Here is an 18,220-nt window from a genome sequence, read left to right on the forward strand (position 1 = left end):
TTAGTCTCTAAACACCTGCTGAAATGGAGGGAGGAGAGGAGGAAGGAAGGGGGAAAAAAACCCACAAAACTATCCAATACCTATAGCTTAGCCAAAGCAAATAGGATAAACGTGTGTGTGTGTGTGTGTGTGTGTGCGTGTGTGCGCGCGCGCGTTTGTGTGTTTGTGTGAAGCACAGCAACCTTACTAATTCATACTACCCTTCTGCAGCAGAATACTGCTACATTTCAGAATTTAAATGTAAAAGCCTTTACTGTTATTGCAGTGTCACAGAAAGTGTTACCTACATGGTTTCTGTCCTGAGACAGTAGTAATATTCTGAGGCTTTTCAAATTAGAGCTTCGGTCCAAGAGATCTATTGCTTTATCCAGGTCATCTTGATTTTTCAAAGGAATAGATAACTGTAAATATAGAATAGAAAAAATATAAGCAAAGACAGAAAAATTTATGAGTCTACTTGCGTAACAGTAATTTAAGCAAACATTAGAAAAAAATCAGAATATAAGATAAAGTTTCTCATTGCTCAATTATCCCACAAAGTTTCATCACAATACTGTCTTTTAATAAGGGCTTTTCCTCCTACACCACCAGAGCTTGGTTGACCCTATGCAAATTTCCCTATGGCAGTATCCACAAAAAGATTAATTACTATTGGAATTTTTGGCTTACAAAGATCAAGTCACAGACAGGCTCTTGTCTCTCTGATGAGAACACTGCCTCAGAATATTTATGAATCCAGACCCAATGATCAAGTGAAAACTGCTTTCAGATAAGAGATGAATACAAGGAAGATTAAGACTTTTAGAGGATAAATCAGAGAAGAATTAAGACTGCTAATAAAACTTCATGAAATTATGCTCAGAGGCCCTCTATTCTACAGCCCACAACTCAAAATGTGAATAAGTTATTAACGCTAAAGAACCACTTTAATTTCATTTTTGTCAGATTTCTGCTGCTGAATGGGGTTTTGCATCCCTTCCACGAGGGCTGCAGTCCCCAACATTTGCGGGGGGGTGGTGGTGGTGGTGGTGCAACCCCATGACAAAAACCATGACAAAAAAGCCAGGGTGYCCGGAGTGATTAAGCCAAGAAAATACCTTAGGCTATTATTAACAGAGACCAGCCCYGTTCCCTAGTGACATATGCTACTTCTTATGCCACTTTCTTTACCAACCATTGCCCACAACTCCCCTCTGGAATCACATACCAGATAGCTTGTCCTGTGCTCTAACTCCCATTTTTTGCATACCAGCTGGGCAATAAGCAGAAAACATTGCAGCCAGCAGGAGGTAGATGTGTTACAAATGGCTAGATGGCTGCCTCTGGTCAGCAAACAGATGAGACAAACAGAAAGTCTCAACCCCCTGCTATGGGACAGCTAAAGAAATGACTTTGGGACTGCCTATGGTCCTTGGATTGTGTGTGTATTTGCCTGCAGCAGTTGATTTCAGCAGTCAAAGTACTTCAAATGCCTTTTGTGCTTCCCTAAGGGAGTCTCCCAAACAACACTGGGAGAATGAAGCAAGACAYCGATGTTTGTAGCACAGACGGACACCAGCGTGATGTTTTGTCAGTATCAGAAGGTTTTCCTTGGGAGCAGAGGGATTCAGTTATGGTTCCTATTAGAGGGCAAAACTGAAAGCTAAACTTTAGGGTTTAGAATTTGGCATGGTGAAAGGTGGTGTCATCTAGAGAGATCATTACGTGTTTTGAGCATTGGTTACAACCCTCTGTACCTCATTGTTCATGTAGTGGAGGTCCAGTGGCTGGCCAAAGGCTGTTTTCACTTTCTGTTGCACGTCTTCATAGCGCACAGGACGGACAAATGGAATAATTCTGGAAGGAAAAGGAATCACTGATTGAATTAAGATATGTACCAGACCATACAATCAAATTAGATGGAAAAACCATTAGAAAAAACATTTGAATGTTTTCCTTCCACTCTCAAGTAGGTAATGATTTTTTTTTAATTTGAATTGATACTAATTTTTTTAGCAAGATTTTGGTCCCTTTGCAAACTATTCATCAGAATGCAATAGTCAACCTCAGAATTATTCAACTAGAGATTTCAAATAGAATGCTTTTGTTTCTGCATAGATAAATATGTATCCTTCATTGAGTAAATCGCTTCTGCATAAGAGGATGCAAATCTACTACATGTGCTGCCTTAAAGTATTCCTCCCCTAACACAAGACAAAAATACATTTAGTGAGAGTCAAATTGAAAGCTGCAGGCCCAAATAACAAAAAAGTATTTGGTTTAAATCCGACAGTACCTAAACTCAAAACTCGCTTCCTAAAATTTTGCAAAATGCCTTCAAATTGAAAAGTTTCAACAAACACTCTCACAGCACATTAGTCCTGAATTACTGAGYGATGGTATCAGCAGGAGCACACAAAGGTATCCGAAAACCTGCAATCCCCAAGTTGGTCTGTGACATTCACTCCACAGTAGCCGTTCTCCACGCTCAAATCAGAGATCTTCAGACACCCGAACCACAGGCTCACTACACTGTCTTTGCAGCTATCCTTCAAACCCCACGCAATGCAGCACGGACCTTTTGTCAAGAGCTGAAGTCAAATCTAACCATGTGCAACTGTTAGCACTTGTAGTTCTTTCTTTCTCTTTTTTTAATTTTGTTTTGTTGGTTTAAACCACAAAGGCCTGATGGATCAAAACCTAGAGATTGCTTCAGCTGTGATGTCAGCGCACACCTGTCTGAATACATTGCAAWAATATAGAGTATTTTTATGAGATAGATCAGTCTCAACCTCTCATGCTTCCTCCCTACCTCAGCAGACGAGAAACATTTCAAATGAAATTCACAGGTATTTTTCTTGGGTGTTCATCAGYAATGTACCTCCGGGCACCTTCACGAACTATTTGACACAAAAAAGCTTGCATGAATGTAAATTATCCTGATTGCTTTCTCTGAGCCCAGACCTTCTGACACACTAGTTGTAATAGTCAGCTATTTCCTTGTCAGATGAATGACAGGTAGTTTGAGACCAATGTATACAAACRGCTGCAAGAAATCCAAATGGCAACTGGCAGAGCCATCCTAGGGGAACCCTGCAAAATCCTGCAGCACAGTCATGCTTTTCAGAAAATGACAGTATAGTTTTCTCTGTTCAGTATTTATGATTGTTTTGCCTGTCTAGGAATAAAAACGATATGGCATTAGGCAAAGAAGCAACATGAAGTTTCAGCAAAGCTTCTACGACTGTTTATTTTGCTGGAATGTTCTTCTGTAGGAACTTGCCAAGTATTCAGAAAGTCACTACCTTGACAGCAATGAAAAAAAAGTCTATTTTCCCTCTCTTCAGGGCACGAATCAGCAAGTGAAAAATGCAATGCTGGGTCAAGAATCGAAGGATTCAAATGTAAACTATGGCTTACAATCCGTATTTTAGACCGTATTTTAGCAAACCAGAGTCTCAGAAATCCACTCTGACTCCTTCTGCTGTGCAAGGCCCAGATGGATATCTGTTCCTGCCTTTGGGCTCATTTCCCCTAGATTTCTCACCATCAGCTTCTCCATGGGCCAAAAGATCACACTGATTCTTGACCTCTGGCAGGCTAAACAAACAACTTTGGCATACAGTCAACAGCGAYTGACCACTTGGAAAGCTGGTGCACCGCTCTCTTAGTTAGCTGCTTATCACACGACTACGACTTGGAACAACCTGCTTCAGTGCAGCTCCTTGCAGCTCAAGAATTGCCATAAAAGTTGCAATTATTTAGCATCACTTGGCAATTCTGCCATGAGGTTGAAATAGGAAAACCTGAACGGACCACAGAAACTCAAGACCTGTCTTGTTTGCAGGGACAACTCCTTCAGTTCAATGAAATCCCAAACCATCTCTGGGGAARCTCACAGAGTTTCTGCTGAACCTGCCTTTTGGACAGAAGACTCACTTTCCAAAACATCAATCCAGCATGCTTCGCTAGCACTCAGTATCCTTTCTCTATATGCAGCTTTTGTTTTAAATAGCTCTGAAGTTAGCTGGCTTCCTCGGCGCCTTCCCAGGAAGGGTTCATCTTGCTGCCAGTCCTACAACATTCAGCTATTTAGAAATAATTGTCCTTGTTAAAAAAGCAGCCCACAATAACATTTTCTACATAYTACTAAAAAACCCGTCCATGAAATTATAGTACTCTGGCACTGTACAAATGTAATTTGGCTCTCAGCTGAACTGAAGTCCCTTATAAAGGCTTCCATTCTATACTCAATGCATTAAAAAGCAGAGCTGTTCTCAGGTGCCACAAATTCTATTAGTTTAAAAACTCTGTGCACTCTTCTAACACAAAATCATGGACTTCAGGGTTTAAGGAGCCCATTCCTGCCTGACCACCTTAATATTTGTGGTTAGATCTGGCAGCTCCTCTGAAATCAAGCACACACACTTACATTCTCAGTGCAAGCTTGCTGTCTGTAACTGCATACCACTTTGGGAATGGGGAATTCAGGCAAGCGTAACTGCATAATTAGACTAACGCACAATCAACCTTTTCATTTTAACGGTACTTCAGAAAAACCGTTCTTCTCCCCTGAGCTCTGTGCCATCTTAAATGTGCTCACTCAGGCAGAGGACAGGTAAGATGACAGTACGACGGTGACAAGRTTCCACTTCCGACTTACTTTGTCGGAACGCTGTATCACAAGAAACCGTGACATGTCACAGCGGCTCTGTTGTAGCGCGCACAACACCTCTGACACCGTCAGCCAATTCTTCTCCTCACTTCACTACGACCCCAGCATACGACAGCTATGATGACTTCTGAATTTTCTGCCCGTGCGCCGACGAGACCCATTTTTCTTAGTGAGCGAATTCACCACGCAGGACTTCGGTGAGCAGAGCAGTTCAATTTTTGAGGACAATTTTACCAGTTATTCTCCAATACCTGCTCTAGCAAGAAAACAATGCTTCCCCCTTTCTGTTATAACAAAAATCCCTGAATTTGACAAAAGAGGATACTGGGGCGCTTAAGCAGCCCAGTCGGTAACCTTTGCTGGTAATATGCTGTTAGGATATCTGCATACCACTTGTACTGTGGTAGTATCAAACATAAAAATGCCTTTTCCTTTTCTTTTCTTGCAAGATATCGTGAAACCATAAGTTCTTGTTAAAACTGTTGTCTGGGAAGGGAGAAACCAAAGGATTCTCACAGGATGTCCATGAGGAATAACATGTAAGTTCATGACTACAATCCAATTAATTTCTTCAGAGAAAGGAAAATGGAACATAACATCACGATCCCTTTTCCCCCCCTCAAAGAAGGCTCAAGACGACTCTTGAAGAAGCTGCAAACAAGCCTGCAGGTTCCCTTATGTTCCCACAGCCGCTCAAGAGTTATAACAGCATCAAGATTTCCTCCCAATTAGAAGGGAAATAAGGGGCTTTTTGAGRCATATTTGAAACTTCTAAGCAACCATTAAGCCCCGAAGGAACTCCCGCTGATACAACATTTGCATTCTATGGCTGCTCCTACATTAATAGCGAGCTGTAAGTAACACTGGCACTGTGCTCCAAGCTTYATTTCACCAGGGAGCGTGCGCATTAAAATATAACCTCAAATTGAGGCCTGCGCATCAATAACAGAGAAACTCTGAACTGACTTTAGGAACGGAGCAAAGTTTTAGGCAGTTATTAACAATGGGCTTTATTGCTTCATTATTTAATTTCCTAAAACTGTTTCTGAGCAAACAAGTTTCACCTTGATATAGTAAATCAAATCTGTCCCTTTTTGGTGATAAACGTCATCTTTTCAAGAACCGATAAACGTAYGACAGGTTTTTACAAGACCTTTACGAAGGACAGATTGGCACTTCAAGAAAGTGATCAACCAGCCCAAGCTGTGGGGTTCTCAAGAATGGAGGCACATTTTATAACCTACTGCAACAGCCAAGGGAGAGCCAATAGTGTCAAAGAGCACATCAGCAATCGCCTCTGAAAAAACAATAAATAAAAAGCCCCTTAGCAAGGTGCAAGAAAAGTACAAAAAAAGGTTTGTGACTGAAGATGCACCTACTAATCATATCTGAACTGTGTAGACAGGAAAAATAAGAGTTCCATGATGTATTAGCATCTTATAAATGTGATTAAGTGGCTCTAAACTTCAGGCATGATCTTCTGTGTACATGGAATCACACAACTTACAAAATGCTTAGATTTACTTGTGTGTGAGGTATTTCATTTCAGCAAAAAGATCCTCATGTCCCTACAAGGGGGGCTGAAAGAAAGACCTAAATAAATTTTATTCATTGGAAACAATACTGTAACACAGAAATGCTAATACAGTTCTGTCTTCTGGAAAAGAAGTGTCTCAAAACCAAGTATTAGAGGAAATAACATGGAAACTTTTATGCCAATGAAAAATCTTCCTGTGCCGTATCTGTTGCTCAGTCATGGCAGGATAGTAATAGTGATAGATCATCAGGAAGTGAGAAACTAGAAAACAATGAAGCTAGTTTGGTCAGATTCATTTGTTTCTAGTTAAATGAAACAAAAAGGGAACGTATCTAAAATAAAGAGATCATCAAACTGAATTTGTTTTAGGCTGGACAGACTTTTTAATATCAATGCAATTCCCATATCAGTAGATACAACGGAAAAACATCAAAGAAAAAATGCTGTATGATACACATGAATTTTTAAAAATTAAGTTGTGTATAACCAGTTTATCATTGCCTTGAACGGCAACATTTGTCACTATCACATGTGTTTTTCATTCAGCAACAAGGAAAGGAAAAGGGTTGTTTCTGAATTTAGAGAAAAGTGTTAAAAAAAAGAATTCCCAAACCACAAGCTTAGAAGATATGGCAGGGACACAGCATTGCTCTTCCAGACCATAGAGCTTCCATATTACTCTGTACTGCTAATAGTTTGCAAAACTTCATAGGCAATCAATGAGCAAACCTTGAGATGTTTAGTATGCTTCATTTTATTTCTTCCCTGACCTACTACTGCATGCGTGTCCCAAAAGAGAGACAAACACACCTACGCAGGGAAACAAAATAAATAAATAAATAAAGGTCCCAGATCAGAATTCGATAACCATTGTAGCTTCAGAGTCCTGAAAGTATAAATGTGAGAAGAGGAAAGGAAAGTTCCTGAGGGTACGGAGGAAGAAAGGAGATAGCTTCATGAAATTCCCAGAAGGAAAAAACCTCCATTCCATCCTGGATAAAGCATATAATACCATACAGAGAAAAAAAAAGTTTTAAGAACTCACAGAAGTGTGCCTGTTACAGAGCAGAAAGCATTTATCACATCAGTGAAGCCCACAGAGATTCAACCTTAGCCAATTACTCTACTAYAAAAAGTTTCAGACAAAGTAGCAAAGACAGACTTACCGTCTTTCCCCGTTATGTTCAAACTTTATCCTTACATCATTCTGCACAAAAGAGAACAAAAGGTTACTTYGCTATGAAACACTATGACATAGAAGAGCATATGAATGCACCATATAATAATTTCAAGGCCCTCACACAAATTACTACAATTTGTGATAGCAGTAGGCATCACCTTTGCTTAACTCTTCTTCTACCTCTCCAGAGCCTACCTCAACCACTTGTCTTGCTATTAATAAATTCCCTCTCATCTGATTTTAAAATAAAGGAGCATCATGGAATGCCTCCGTTATACAGAACCCAACTACCAGCTTATTCTGCTAGCAGATGTCATCAGGGAAGCAACATTGCACTTGTTCYTTCTTTTTATCTTGTCCTAGGTAGAAGAAATCTGCAGGTAGCATGCTTTTCCTCATTACAGACAATGAAGATGGGGAATTTATAGGCAGCAAGTTGCATGTACTAAACGATTAATTCTATTCACATAGAATTTCACACAACATCTGTATCTGGATGGATATAGAGCTGAACTATGGTGCATTTGCAGTTGTTTTGGTTTGCCAAGCYGTACAAAACAGGCAGAAATATACCTGACCCAACTAATCTGACTATTTCATTATATCTGTGACACAGAATAGCTATTTTTTTTGCTCTTCCTTTTATTCTTGCGATGTACAAGCATATATAACAAACAGATAAACAGGTAAATTCCTTTTCTCTCTCTCTCACACACTTAAATTCCTCAGAAGACTAAGCAGAGCGCAATAAATCTGGTAACTTCACATGGAAGATGAAGCAGCCAGTGTGGACAATAAAAGGATGACATGCGAACACAGAACCATGAGGAACAGAAGGAACAACAGAGAAAGTGCTGGAGGAGAAAGAGAAGGAAAGGTGCAAAAATAATGTATTTTTATTATTTGTCRTTGAAATAGAGGACATTGATATATATTTTAACTATATGAAAAGTTTAATCTATCTTTAATACTGCATAGGAAAAGTTTGAAACGGAGTCTAACAGCACATCAGTCTGAACTAAATTTCTTTTTGCATTCTCAAAGCAAGCATGATTTTTTTTCTGAGCAGAAAACTGAAACAGATATAGTATCTGTGTTTGCAGAAACTCAACCTTTACTATGAAATTACCAACAAAACTGTCATCCTTTAAAGTATGAAAGGGTCATCGTCCACACTGACAGATGGTTAAACGCACTAACCATATAACCTGTGCGTTATGCTGTAAACTCAGAAGATGCTATGTATCACGAAAGAATCAAYGTGTTGAACTTTCAACTCGGGAGATCAAAGTTCAAATCCCAATTTAGGTCACAAAGATAAAAATAAAAGGGAAAAATCTGCTATGATAAGGCTCCATAATTTCTGCTGCACAATTTATTTGATTGGAGTAGATTAAGCCATCTGTGAAAGCCTTAGACAATAGGCAATCATACATCTAGGAACTTCAAAAAAACGTGGCCAGGAAATGCTCTTTAGCTAGAGGAAATATCTGGCAGGCCTAGTGGTCAAGAATGCAGTTCAAAGGGACCCATGCAATCATTGAGAGTACACAGTATTCCTGCAGCAGTACTGCCAGCACATAATTGATCATGACAAATGAGTTTTCCAATCAGAGCAACAATAATCTGCGGGTGGGTAATTTACACACCAACTTTACCAAAAATGTTTTCTCAGATGTGAGAAGAGAAAGAATTTACTACAGACAGACATCAAAATGSACTGAATTTAGAGAGCTCTCGTTTAATTGAGCAGTAAAGGAAAGAAAGCAAGAAACAGCAGAGGGATAATAAGCTATGAGAGATGCCCTTCAGCCAACTACTGATAAAACAATTGTGTCTTAGGCATAACGGATGGAGAAATAATCTCTGTACACCAGGATTGTCTGGAAAGAAGGCTCTAGACCTTCATTTTTTGCCATGCTATTCTAAGAAGTTCAGCCTAAGGGAAATAAATAGGACTGCTGGGATGAAATTAAGCAAAGGTAATTTTTAGATTTAATTCCTGACCTCAAGATATATCAAGTCATGAAATGGCTAAGTGACAAAAGCTACCTTAGTTAAAATCAGACATCTCTAAAAGATTTTTTCAGGGCTTCATGGAAGCCCATCTTCTAATTGGGTGGTACCTAAATAAACTAATTATCTTTCAACTTCATTGCACTCTTAAAATTCTAAATTGTAAAAAAAGGAAGGAAAAAAAGATCATGGGCAGCAACACAATTTGGTATCTGTCTCTGGATAATTTTTTCAAAAGGACTGGACACTGGCCATTTATGTCTGTTTCTCAAAGATCTAAGGAAATGTTTTCAAAGTGGTCTTGATGTCTACGCTTCAGAGAGAATCTAGAGAAATTAAACATCTAGCTCTTAACTCCCTCTGAAAGTGCAGTGAATCTATTGCATTTAAAAACCAATTTTCAGAGCAGCTCACATAAGCTGTCCTAAGGGATGAGCAAAAAAGCAATCCAAGTTTGATGTTTTAGTGTTCCACTTCTGYAGTGGGTTATCATAAAGACTGATTACAGATTTTGATTTCAGACATCTCTGAATTTATGCCTCAAAGTGATTTGGAAAGGATTTTGTACTACTCCATTGATGGATTTGTCCAACATGCTCAAGGAAATCCCAGATCCCAGCTGAACAAGYAGATTATGAGCAGAAAAAGCATAAGGAAGAGAACAGTCAAGAACTTTAAAGCTTGCCTCCAGAAAGCTTAAGCCTGTAATAAGGAGATAAGTGGAAAGAGGCAACTTCTCCTTTTAACTTTGGTCTAAATGCAATTAACTTAATTCTTCAAGGCAATAATAGACAAATGCTACTTGACTGAAATTGCTCCTTTCGCATTGAAGTACTTTATTCAAATAATATGCAGCACACTGGCAGGGCTATATTATTCTGTCCTTCCTTTCTACCAGAAAGTCAATGCAATTGTTTGCTCTRCGAAGAAAGTCTCCAGCAATGTACAGTGAACCTAGAGAAATTTTGAAGTACTGGGCCTGCCACTTTATTACCTTGGGAAAAGTATTTCTTTTAGAAAATGGACCTCATATCCCCTTACCCAATAAGGGTTAGTTTCATCTCCTTCCTTCATATGACACATGACTGGGTAATTCTAGACAATCCTCCCCTTTAAGGATGCTATCTCTATTCARACACCTGTAAAGAGGTATTTCTTTTTTCACTGTCTGAAGCAAATCTATTATAGTTTCACTAAAGTCTGTCTTTTCAGATAATCCCTTTTGCTGTTTTTGAAACAACTTCACCATGACTCCCTTTTATTAGAAGCTTCATTCTACATTAACGTGCAGCCTGTGAAGACGAGCCCAGCCTTAGTTCCTTATCCAACAGATCGCTGTATGCAGCTTTAAACTGCAGAGGCCTCTTTTTGCATCAAGAAATTGAAATATTTTTTCTTTTTCAGCATTACTGCTTCTCAGTTCTCCGCTTCACTCTTTTTCTTTTTTTAATCATTTCCACTGCAAAGAAAAGAGCACCCTATTGCTACATGWCACAGTCAGCAAAGAAAAAGCTTTCCTGGCCTCCCACACCTGCCTAAAAGAACTCTTTAAAGGCTGCTGCACACAGTTTTAAAAACATGCTCCTGATTTATAATTGCTAATAYTGAATTGGAAGCCAGTTTCTTACCGGAATTTTTTTTTCATCTACTGCAGAGGCACACTGGTTTGTTATCGCAGGGCTGGTCAGTAGAGGTGGACTGCTGGCATTCTGTTTTTTCTTTAAAAGTAATAATAATAATTAGCCGTTGCTTGAAAAAGAGGCAGTATGGACTGCAAAACAAGAAAACCACTTAGTAAACTTCCTAGTTAGTCTACGCAGATCACACCCCATCAAAAATTCATGTGGGAGGAAGGCAGAGGTTTCAAAATCTGGAGAAACTTAGTATTCTATCAACTTCAGTCAAAAAAGACAAGTAAATGACAAAGATACCAACCTAGCAACATGACCTGAGCAAGGGGAATAGGGGGTTAATGCCACTGTGATACTAGCTGCCAAAAGCTCAGGACGGAACACAGGCAGCAGATCTCCTGTCAATCTATTCTGGCTCTTCTGCCTCCAGGTAACAATTTCAAGTCTCACTAAATAGCCTATTACCTGTTTGTTGGAGTGAGCGGTGTCTTTATTCTTCATGGTATCAAATCCAGTCAGTCTGTGACGTCGGCCCATCTGGAGTGCTACCAGGTCCTTCATGATGGAGTTCAAGGCCTCTTGTTCGTCTGTGATCAACAAGAATTTCAGCAGTAAGTTGCTTGTGTGAATAACAACCATAACACTCCTGCATTTGCTTTCCACKAGTTCACAGAAAGACAATCCTTTCTAGAGGACTTCGCCAATGAACTGTAATTTCATTTAGTCATAAAAAACTTCCAACAAGCTCAATTTAATCTCATAAAGTAGTAAGCAGATGGATAAAGTAATTTGTCCCAAGTTGCAAAAGGATCCRGCCCTAGTAAAGGTTCAGAACAAATGTCTCCAACTCTTAGTTTTGTTAAAACAGCTTCACAACAAACAGCATGACTTGGACAGATTCACTAGATCACCATTAGGTCATTTAGGAAGGGCAAATCGATGTCCTTCTGCCAAGAAAAACCCAGTAAACATCTGTTCTGCAAAACTTTTCTCTTTATTCCCCCCAAAGCAGCTTTTGGAACGAAGTCTAAAAACACCTTATGAGACTTAAGGATCTACTGAACCRATTCAAGTTGCACAGCAGCAAGAACACTGTCTGATGGCAGAGTACAATACAACAGGTTCAGTTCAAGGCCTCTTAAAAATGCTGGGAAAAAAAAGCATGTAAGAAATATTCTTCTCATACAGAACGAGAATTACTTTCTGAAGCTGATTCCTGACGTGACGATTTTAAAGAACTTCCTTTGCTTTTGGAAGCATAACAATCCTAAATTACCCAATACTATAAGGGGGAGAAGTTGGCACATGAAGTTTGGTTCAGAATAGGACTGTGCTAGACACTTTGCTCCTAGGCGCTCTGCCATCACTGTAACAAAGCAGCATCAGATAACACGACTTAGACGATCTGTTATTGGCACACTTGTGCCTACTGTATTCCTAGGCTGCTGTTTCACATCAAGACTGAGGGTTTTTTGCAGGGATAAAGCATTGTTTCCTTAGCAACTGTGCTGTGCCCAGTTATAAATTCTTCTTGATATCAGGGGCATGATAAAGGCATGATATTTGAACCACAGACCAGATCAGCTCTGAAGAAGCCTAAACGAAGAATTTGTCWTCTCTGCAAGAGTCTGGTTGGACTTTACTAGCAGTTTGGGATGGAAAACTTTTTTATGCATGATGGAAACATTTCAAAACGATGAAAACCAGCAAATGCATAGACGACATTATCACATCCCTACCGGAATGACAGTTATCTAGGTGTGCAGTGCTTGACACCTCCTTCCTCCAGAAAGTCCTTAAACATCAGTTGGACATGTTTGAGTTGAAACAAATGAGCATTTTTGAGACTAATCTGTAAATAATCAAAAACCTGATTTCAAAAATTCACCATGGCTACGTATTTGCTCTTGACTCAAGACATCGATTTGGATGGTTAGTGGTTTACATTTGTAAGTATTGGTCTGGGAACAGTTTCTGTACATGAAACGATGAACTGGCTTCTCTGTAAAGGGGACACACTAGGACTACGTATTTCTTCAATTTCATATTAGGCATTTGTTTACAGGCATCTCTTATAAAGCTAGCTTATGTTTTATGCAGCAGACTTGGGTCATAATTTACCAATGACTGAATAATAAAATTAGAATTTTGCAGTGCCCCAAAATGATGCATGTGAGACACAAATAGCGTTCACTCCCTACATGCTTTAGAAGCTAACAAACTTTGAAGCAGAAGAGAAAAAAATATGCTTATTTGTAAGGGGATAACAAATTAAAATGTTCTAATCAGGAATCACAYTAATGTTTCAGTTTGTGCCCTGTTCAGCTTTCCGGGAGTGCTAAGCACTAGAGCAGAGTTAGTCCAGCTACGGTCTTGAGTATGTGAAATTACAGTGATGTTACCTCACTCAGCTCACATTTTATTAACTTCTCTGTAGAGACAGCTTTATTCTCAGCAGGCAAGAGCTACTGTCTAACCATAACCCCCTCCCCTAAAAAACTATGACCATATTCCCATCAAGTTTTGTTTTCAATGATTTTGATCATGTCAAGACTTCAGTAAAAGCAATGCAGAAATTACAGTGAACTTGAAGGCAAATCTGGAGAGTCAGCATCCCATTCTGCAATCTTGCATTCATCGCATTTGCTCTTTCCGCATCACCAAGAACAAGATTATCAGGATGTTAACAAGGTGTTGTATTAGTTTTTAAGGCATAAAACCAATCAAATTTTATAAATTGAATGATTTGCCCAAAGATTTGTGGGCACTAGTGAGCACTACCAGAAAAACAGAAATAACAGTTCCAGGCCAGACTACAGATGAGAATGGAAAGAATTCTCCCTACACATTTGCAGGAGGTGTTAATTTAGAGTAAAATTCTTAAAAAGGGGAAAGCAGAGCAGAGAAAATAAAGTCACTTGAAAAAAMCAAAATCAAAACAAAACCCACCAAACCTCTACTGTCCAAGAAAAGCCAGAGAAGACAATAACTACATTGTAGCAGTGGAGAAGGGAGAGTATTCCTTGAAATTCCAATTGCATGCAAAAGAAACTAGGGGTATGAGTAACACTACCAAAGCAAGAGGTTGCTTTTCAAAAACCGTATCAGCCAAAGGAAATAATTGCTAGGATCTATCTCAGCACTAAGTAACCCCTTGTGGGAGGAAAACATGAAAATACAGTTGTGAATGAAGTTCAGGTTCCAGGTAGCTGACTGCACCCTTTTTTTGTTGCTGTTGTTTCTAACTTCACATTTGAATGTTTAAACTTTTACCTTATAGAAATGTCTCCAATTTATTCTTATTCTTTAATCTTGTTCAATGTTAAGCCTAGTCTTTCGGTCACCTGGCAAACAACAACCACAGCTTTACACAACAAAATATTAYAAATTATGGACCGGCATAACCCCGGAGTGCCTACCACCCAAACATGCTGTGAAGAGCTGGGATGCGAGTTTTCCACTACAGTGCATTTTGGGTTTGGCCAGATACCAGGAGGATGAAGAAGAGCTTGTCTTGGCAGACAGTCAGGGTTCCTTTGGGCAAGAAGCAAAACAGCTATGAAAGCAGTTTATAACTGAGCACTCATGACAAGAAATCAAGTCAATCAAAGAATAAGTCTGTGAGTAAGAAACTGCATCTAAAGGGTAAGGCATGCCACTCAAAACTAAAACCCAGAAGTTATTATGTATTTACAAGCTATAGGCAGTTGATCCCAAAGCCTAAGTTGCATATACAAATCAGATGAGTTTCAAAGTCTCATTTCTATGAGCAATTGGGCAATGTGAACAAGTGAGCTAACCAATTATGTATCTCCTGGTGTATATTACAGCTCAGTTACACGGCAAATTTATTATTAGCCGAGGCAGCTTGTGACTTTACAATACACTGAGACATTAAACTCTCCAGGCCAGCATCTGGTAAGCATCTAGGCCCTAGCTAGTGCACTTGAAGGTCTGTATCTCACTTACTGTATACTCAGTTTCCCGTGTAGACAAATGTTAATGCTGAAACCTTTCTTACATAGGAACACTTAATGCAATATAACAGGCTGACGGAACCCTGAGCAGATGCTCTGAAGGCACTTTCTGTTCCCCAACTCCCACTGTCCAAGTCACTTCTGAACTTTTCCTTAAAAAACRTAACGTATTGTTCTCTTGCATATTGTTTTATATGGCCTCTAAGGGTACCAGTAACGAGAGATTAGGTGTCTTTCTCCTAATTTGTTTACCATATGAATTCAGCGGCAGTTGAATACAATGATTTTTTTTTCTATCGCAGAACGACCACTTTAATGACCAGTTAATGAAACTCCCTCATCTCAGACAGGAAGAATTAAAAAACAACGTGTCACCCTAGTTTTACAGAGAGTTCATTAGATAACAGCCAAGCACCGGCTTGTGATAGAATCACAGCRCAGCGGCTGAAGGACTCGGACTGGCAACCGCTGTAAGCGAAGACAAGCAGTGCTGGAATCACTGCCTACAAATGCTGAATAACACATACCGACAGTGACTGTAGTTACCACAGTACATTCACAACGCAGTAACTTAAAAGACCGTGTCTGAGCCTGACTCTTGCTTCCTGCTTAGTGGTCGTTTTAAAGAGAACTGGAGACTTAGCTGAAGCGAGGAAAYGCACATTTTACATTTGCGGAYTGTCATAYTTTTACACGTTCATTCTTAGAGGCACATTAAAAAATCTGACACATTTAAGCTTCAGACTGCAGCTTTCAAAGGGACCACAGCACTTTGCAAGCTCAGGTTCAATATTGTACTGCAGTTAGATTAGCAAGTATTGATAATGGCTTTGAAATCCTGCAATCTCTTATGCAAATACACATTTTTAATAGTTTCACACTAAGCTATTGGCTCCCTACTGCTAAAACATACTATTTTATAGTTCATCCTTACGTTGGTGAGGTAGGAAATGAAGGAGCATTTCTCTTATTCAACGTAAAATGAAAGTCAAATATTGAGCTGAGTTTGTGTATGAAAAAAACATTTGCATTTAGGTTTGCATTGTAATGGATTTAACCTTGAGAAGGATGAATGCTTCTTTAGTTCCATCAAAATACAGGATTTCTACAGACTGATTTTAAAGCRGTACATGCAGCAGCATCACATTAATCACACAATGCAAAAGTTACTACAAATGAAAAATAAGCAATTTTTGAAGCGCACTGAGAGACCCTGTTTTGCTAGGTCTCCAGTAGGTCTGGGAAACACAGTTCTGCTTTGTGCGGGAAAGATGTTGTCCAGGAAATGCTTTTCATGTTTTAAAAACTACACTCAAGGATTTTTATAACATCGATAAAGGGGAACTGCTACTCACAGAGAAAGCTATTCCTCCACATAAAGCATTTATTTCAACAAATGTGTGGTTTATTACCCAGGTCTGATCAAGTCAGTATTTGCTATGGCAGAAATGGAAATAGTTTTGAAAAAAAAAAAACATGAAGTTCAAAAAAACAGAGCAAAAGCATCTGCAGATTGGTAAAAACAGGAAGTCTGTAAACCCCTATAAACCAGTATGCCATTTCATATAGCATGATAATAGAAGATGTGATGCCACAAATGTTTGTTTAAAAAGGCAAAGATGAACAAAAAAACCCATTTGTTTSTTGTCTGCTGCCACAATAGAAAGTTGATTGTCTGTACAAATAATTAACAGATCCAGGGCCAATAAGTACATTTCTTAAGCTGAGAAAAGAAATGGAGTACCTACTAAAGCTTTGAAAAAAAAGTTTTGAAGAAGTTTCATTTTCCATCCTTCACAACATGCCACCAAATGAAACACCGGGTATTTTGTAAGAGTCCTAGCAATAACAAAATGCCTTTATGCCTTTATGTTTTAGGGAACTGTAAACCTTTCTTTTTTTTAATACATAAAAAAAAAATCAGAGCCTCGCCACAAACCTGGTACATGTAGTGTATATTTGGGGTACTCAAACAAAAAAAAAAAATCAGGGTTTAAACTGGAACTAACCTGTAGGCTCAGTCCTCCTCCCCTCCCCCACAGGGCAGCAGGGCTGTCAGTGCAGCAAAACCTAAGCGCTGTGTTACGGGTAAGGGAGCCAAGGGAAGGAAGTGACACAGGCAGGAAAAAAGAGCAGATCGAGGGAAAGACTCAGCTGCAGCTGGGCCTGTAATGAGCATTTCATTCTAGGCCTACCACAAACCTTCGGCCCAAACACAGCTTTCCCCTCTCTTTCCCAGGTCTGCACGTATTTCTCTGTAATAGAAGCAAACAGCAGTATTTCAAACGCTGCCGAGGAGCTCTGGGCAGAAGCCGTCTGTCAAGTGCAGGGCGCCGCTGTCGGAGAGGTTCAGCCGCACCAACGGGCTCACGACAAACTGCAGCACCAGCACCTACGTTATCCGTTCCCCCGTCTTTCTGATCAGTTTACGAAGAGCAAGATAGAAGGGAAGCAGAACATGATACGGCCTGCTCACCGCAATCCTGTACAAGATTTGATCGCGACTGCATAGCGAGTTCAGATAAGATCATTCCTGTCAGTAGCAACCTGTCTGTGATGGTGCAACAGCCTACGGAAGGTCCGTGGGCTTTTCACTCGGCGCTCACGCCGTCAGCGATACACGTRCAGCTGCCACTGCAAAATGGGACTCCAACTCCTTCCTTCTCAACTATAGCAAGTTTAAGGACCATCAGGTTGGTTCCTTTAGAGACAACAGACCGATCAACACTGTGCTGCTCTTCCTAAGGGCAGCCCACTCCCAGACCTAGACATGTCGGTTGTACTTACAAAATCAAAGCAAGTTACGTGCTTGCTTCAGCAGGAGTTGCTGTTGCCGGGACGGTTACGGGCACAAAGCAAAGTTGCCTCACTTCTGCTTTCAGAAACATCCACGCTACTTTATGAATTTACAATATAAACGTAGGAATCGTGCAAACAGATTAAATAGCGAGGCAGAGTCTCAGGAACCTACACTAAGGGGGGGGGGCGCATAAAGAAACCCCAAACGCGCAGCCCCCAAGCGATGCAACTCAGGACCACCGCAGCAACCCCCTCGCCGGCGCACACGCGCAAGCAAGGTCTGGTTTACAGGCGCGCAGTGTTCGTCACGCCGCAGGGAGGCACCGGCCTGCAGAGGCCCCTTCACGCAGGCCTGGACGGACGCGATCATTCAAACCGCGCCGCGGCGGCAGCGGCCCGCGACCCCCGAGCGCAGCCGGGCCGCTC

The 18,220-nt window shown here is 40.1% G+C and overlaps 1 protein-coding gene across 2 annotated transcripts in view; it reads right to left on the minus strand.

Moving 5' to 3' along the window:
* MAP3K3 (mitogen-activated protein kinase kinase kinase 3) overlaps positions 1-17,800 on the minus strand; it is a 42,602-nt gene extending 24,802 nt beyond the window's left edge. For both annotated transcript variants that reach the window (XM_085309941.1, XM_085309940.1), the window contains exons 1-6: positions 17,783-17,800; positions 11,484-11,605; positions 11,016-11,105; positions 7,358-7,398; positions 1,737-1,836; positions 288-401 (exon numbers count right to left, since the gene is read on the minus strand). In XM_085309941.1, coding sequence (XP_085166067.1) covers positions 288-401; positions 1,737-1,836; positions 7,358-7,398; positions 11,016-11,105; positions 11,484-11,579 — 441 coding nt within the window. In that variant the 5' untranslated portion in view covers positions 11,580-11,605; positions 17,783-17,800. The remainder of the gene's footprint in view (positions 1-287; positions 402-1,736; positions 1,837-7,357; positions 7,399-11,015; positions 11,106-11,483; positions 11,606-17,782) is intronic.
* Between the last annotated feature and the right edge of the window lie 420 nt (positions 17,801-18,220).

Source organism: Rhea americana, unplaced genomic scaffold (genome assembly GCF_003343005.1).
Source record: "Rhea americana isolate MKP2758 unplaced genomic scaffold, rheAme1 scaffold_308, whole genome shotgun sequence".
In the NCBI taxonomy this organism is placed as follows: domain Eukaryota; kingdom Metazoa; phylum Chordata; class Aves; order Rheiformes; family Rheidae; genus Rhea; species Rhea americana.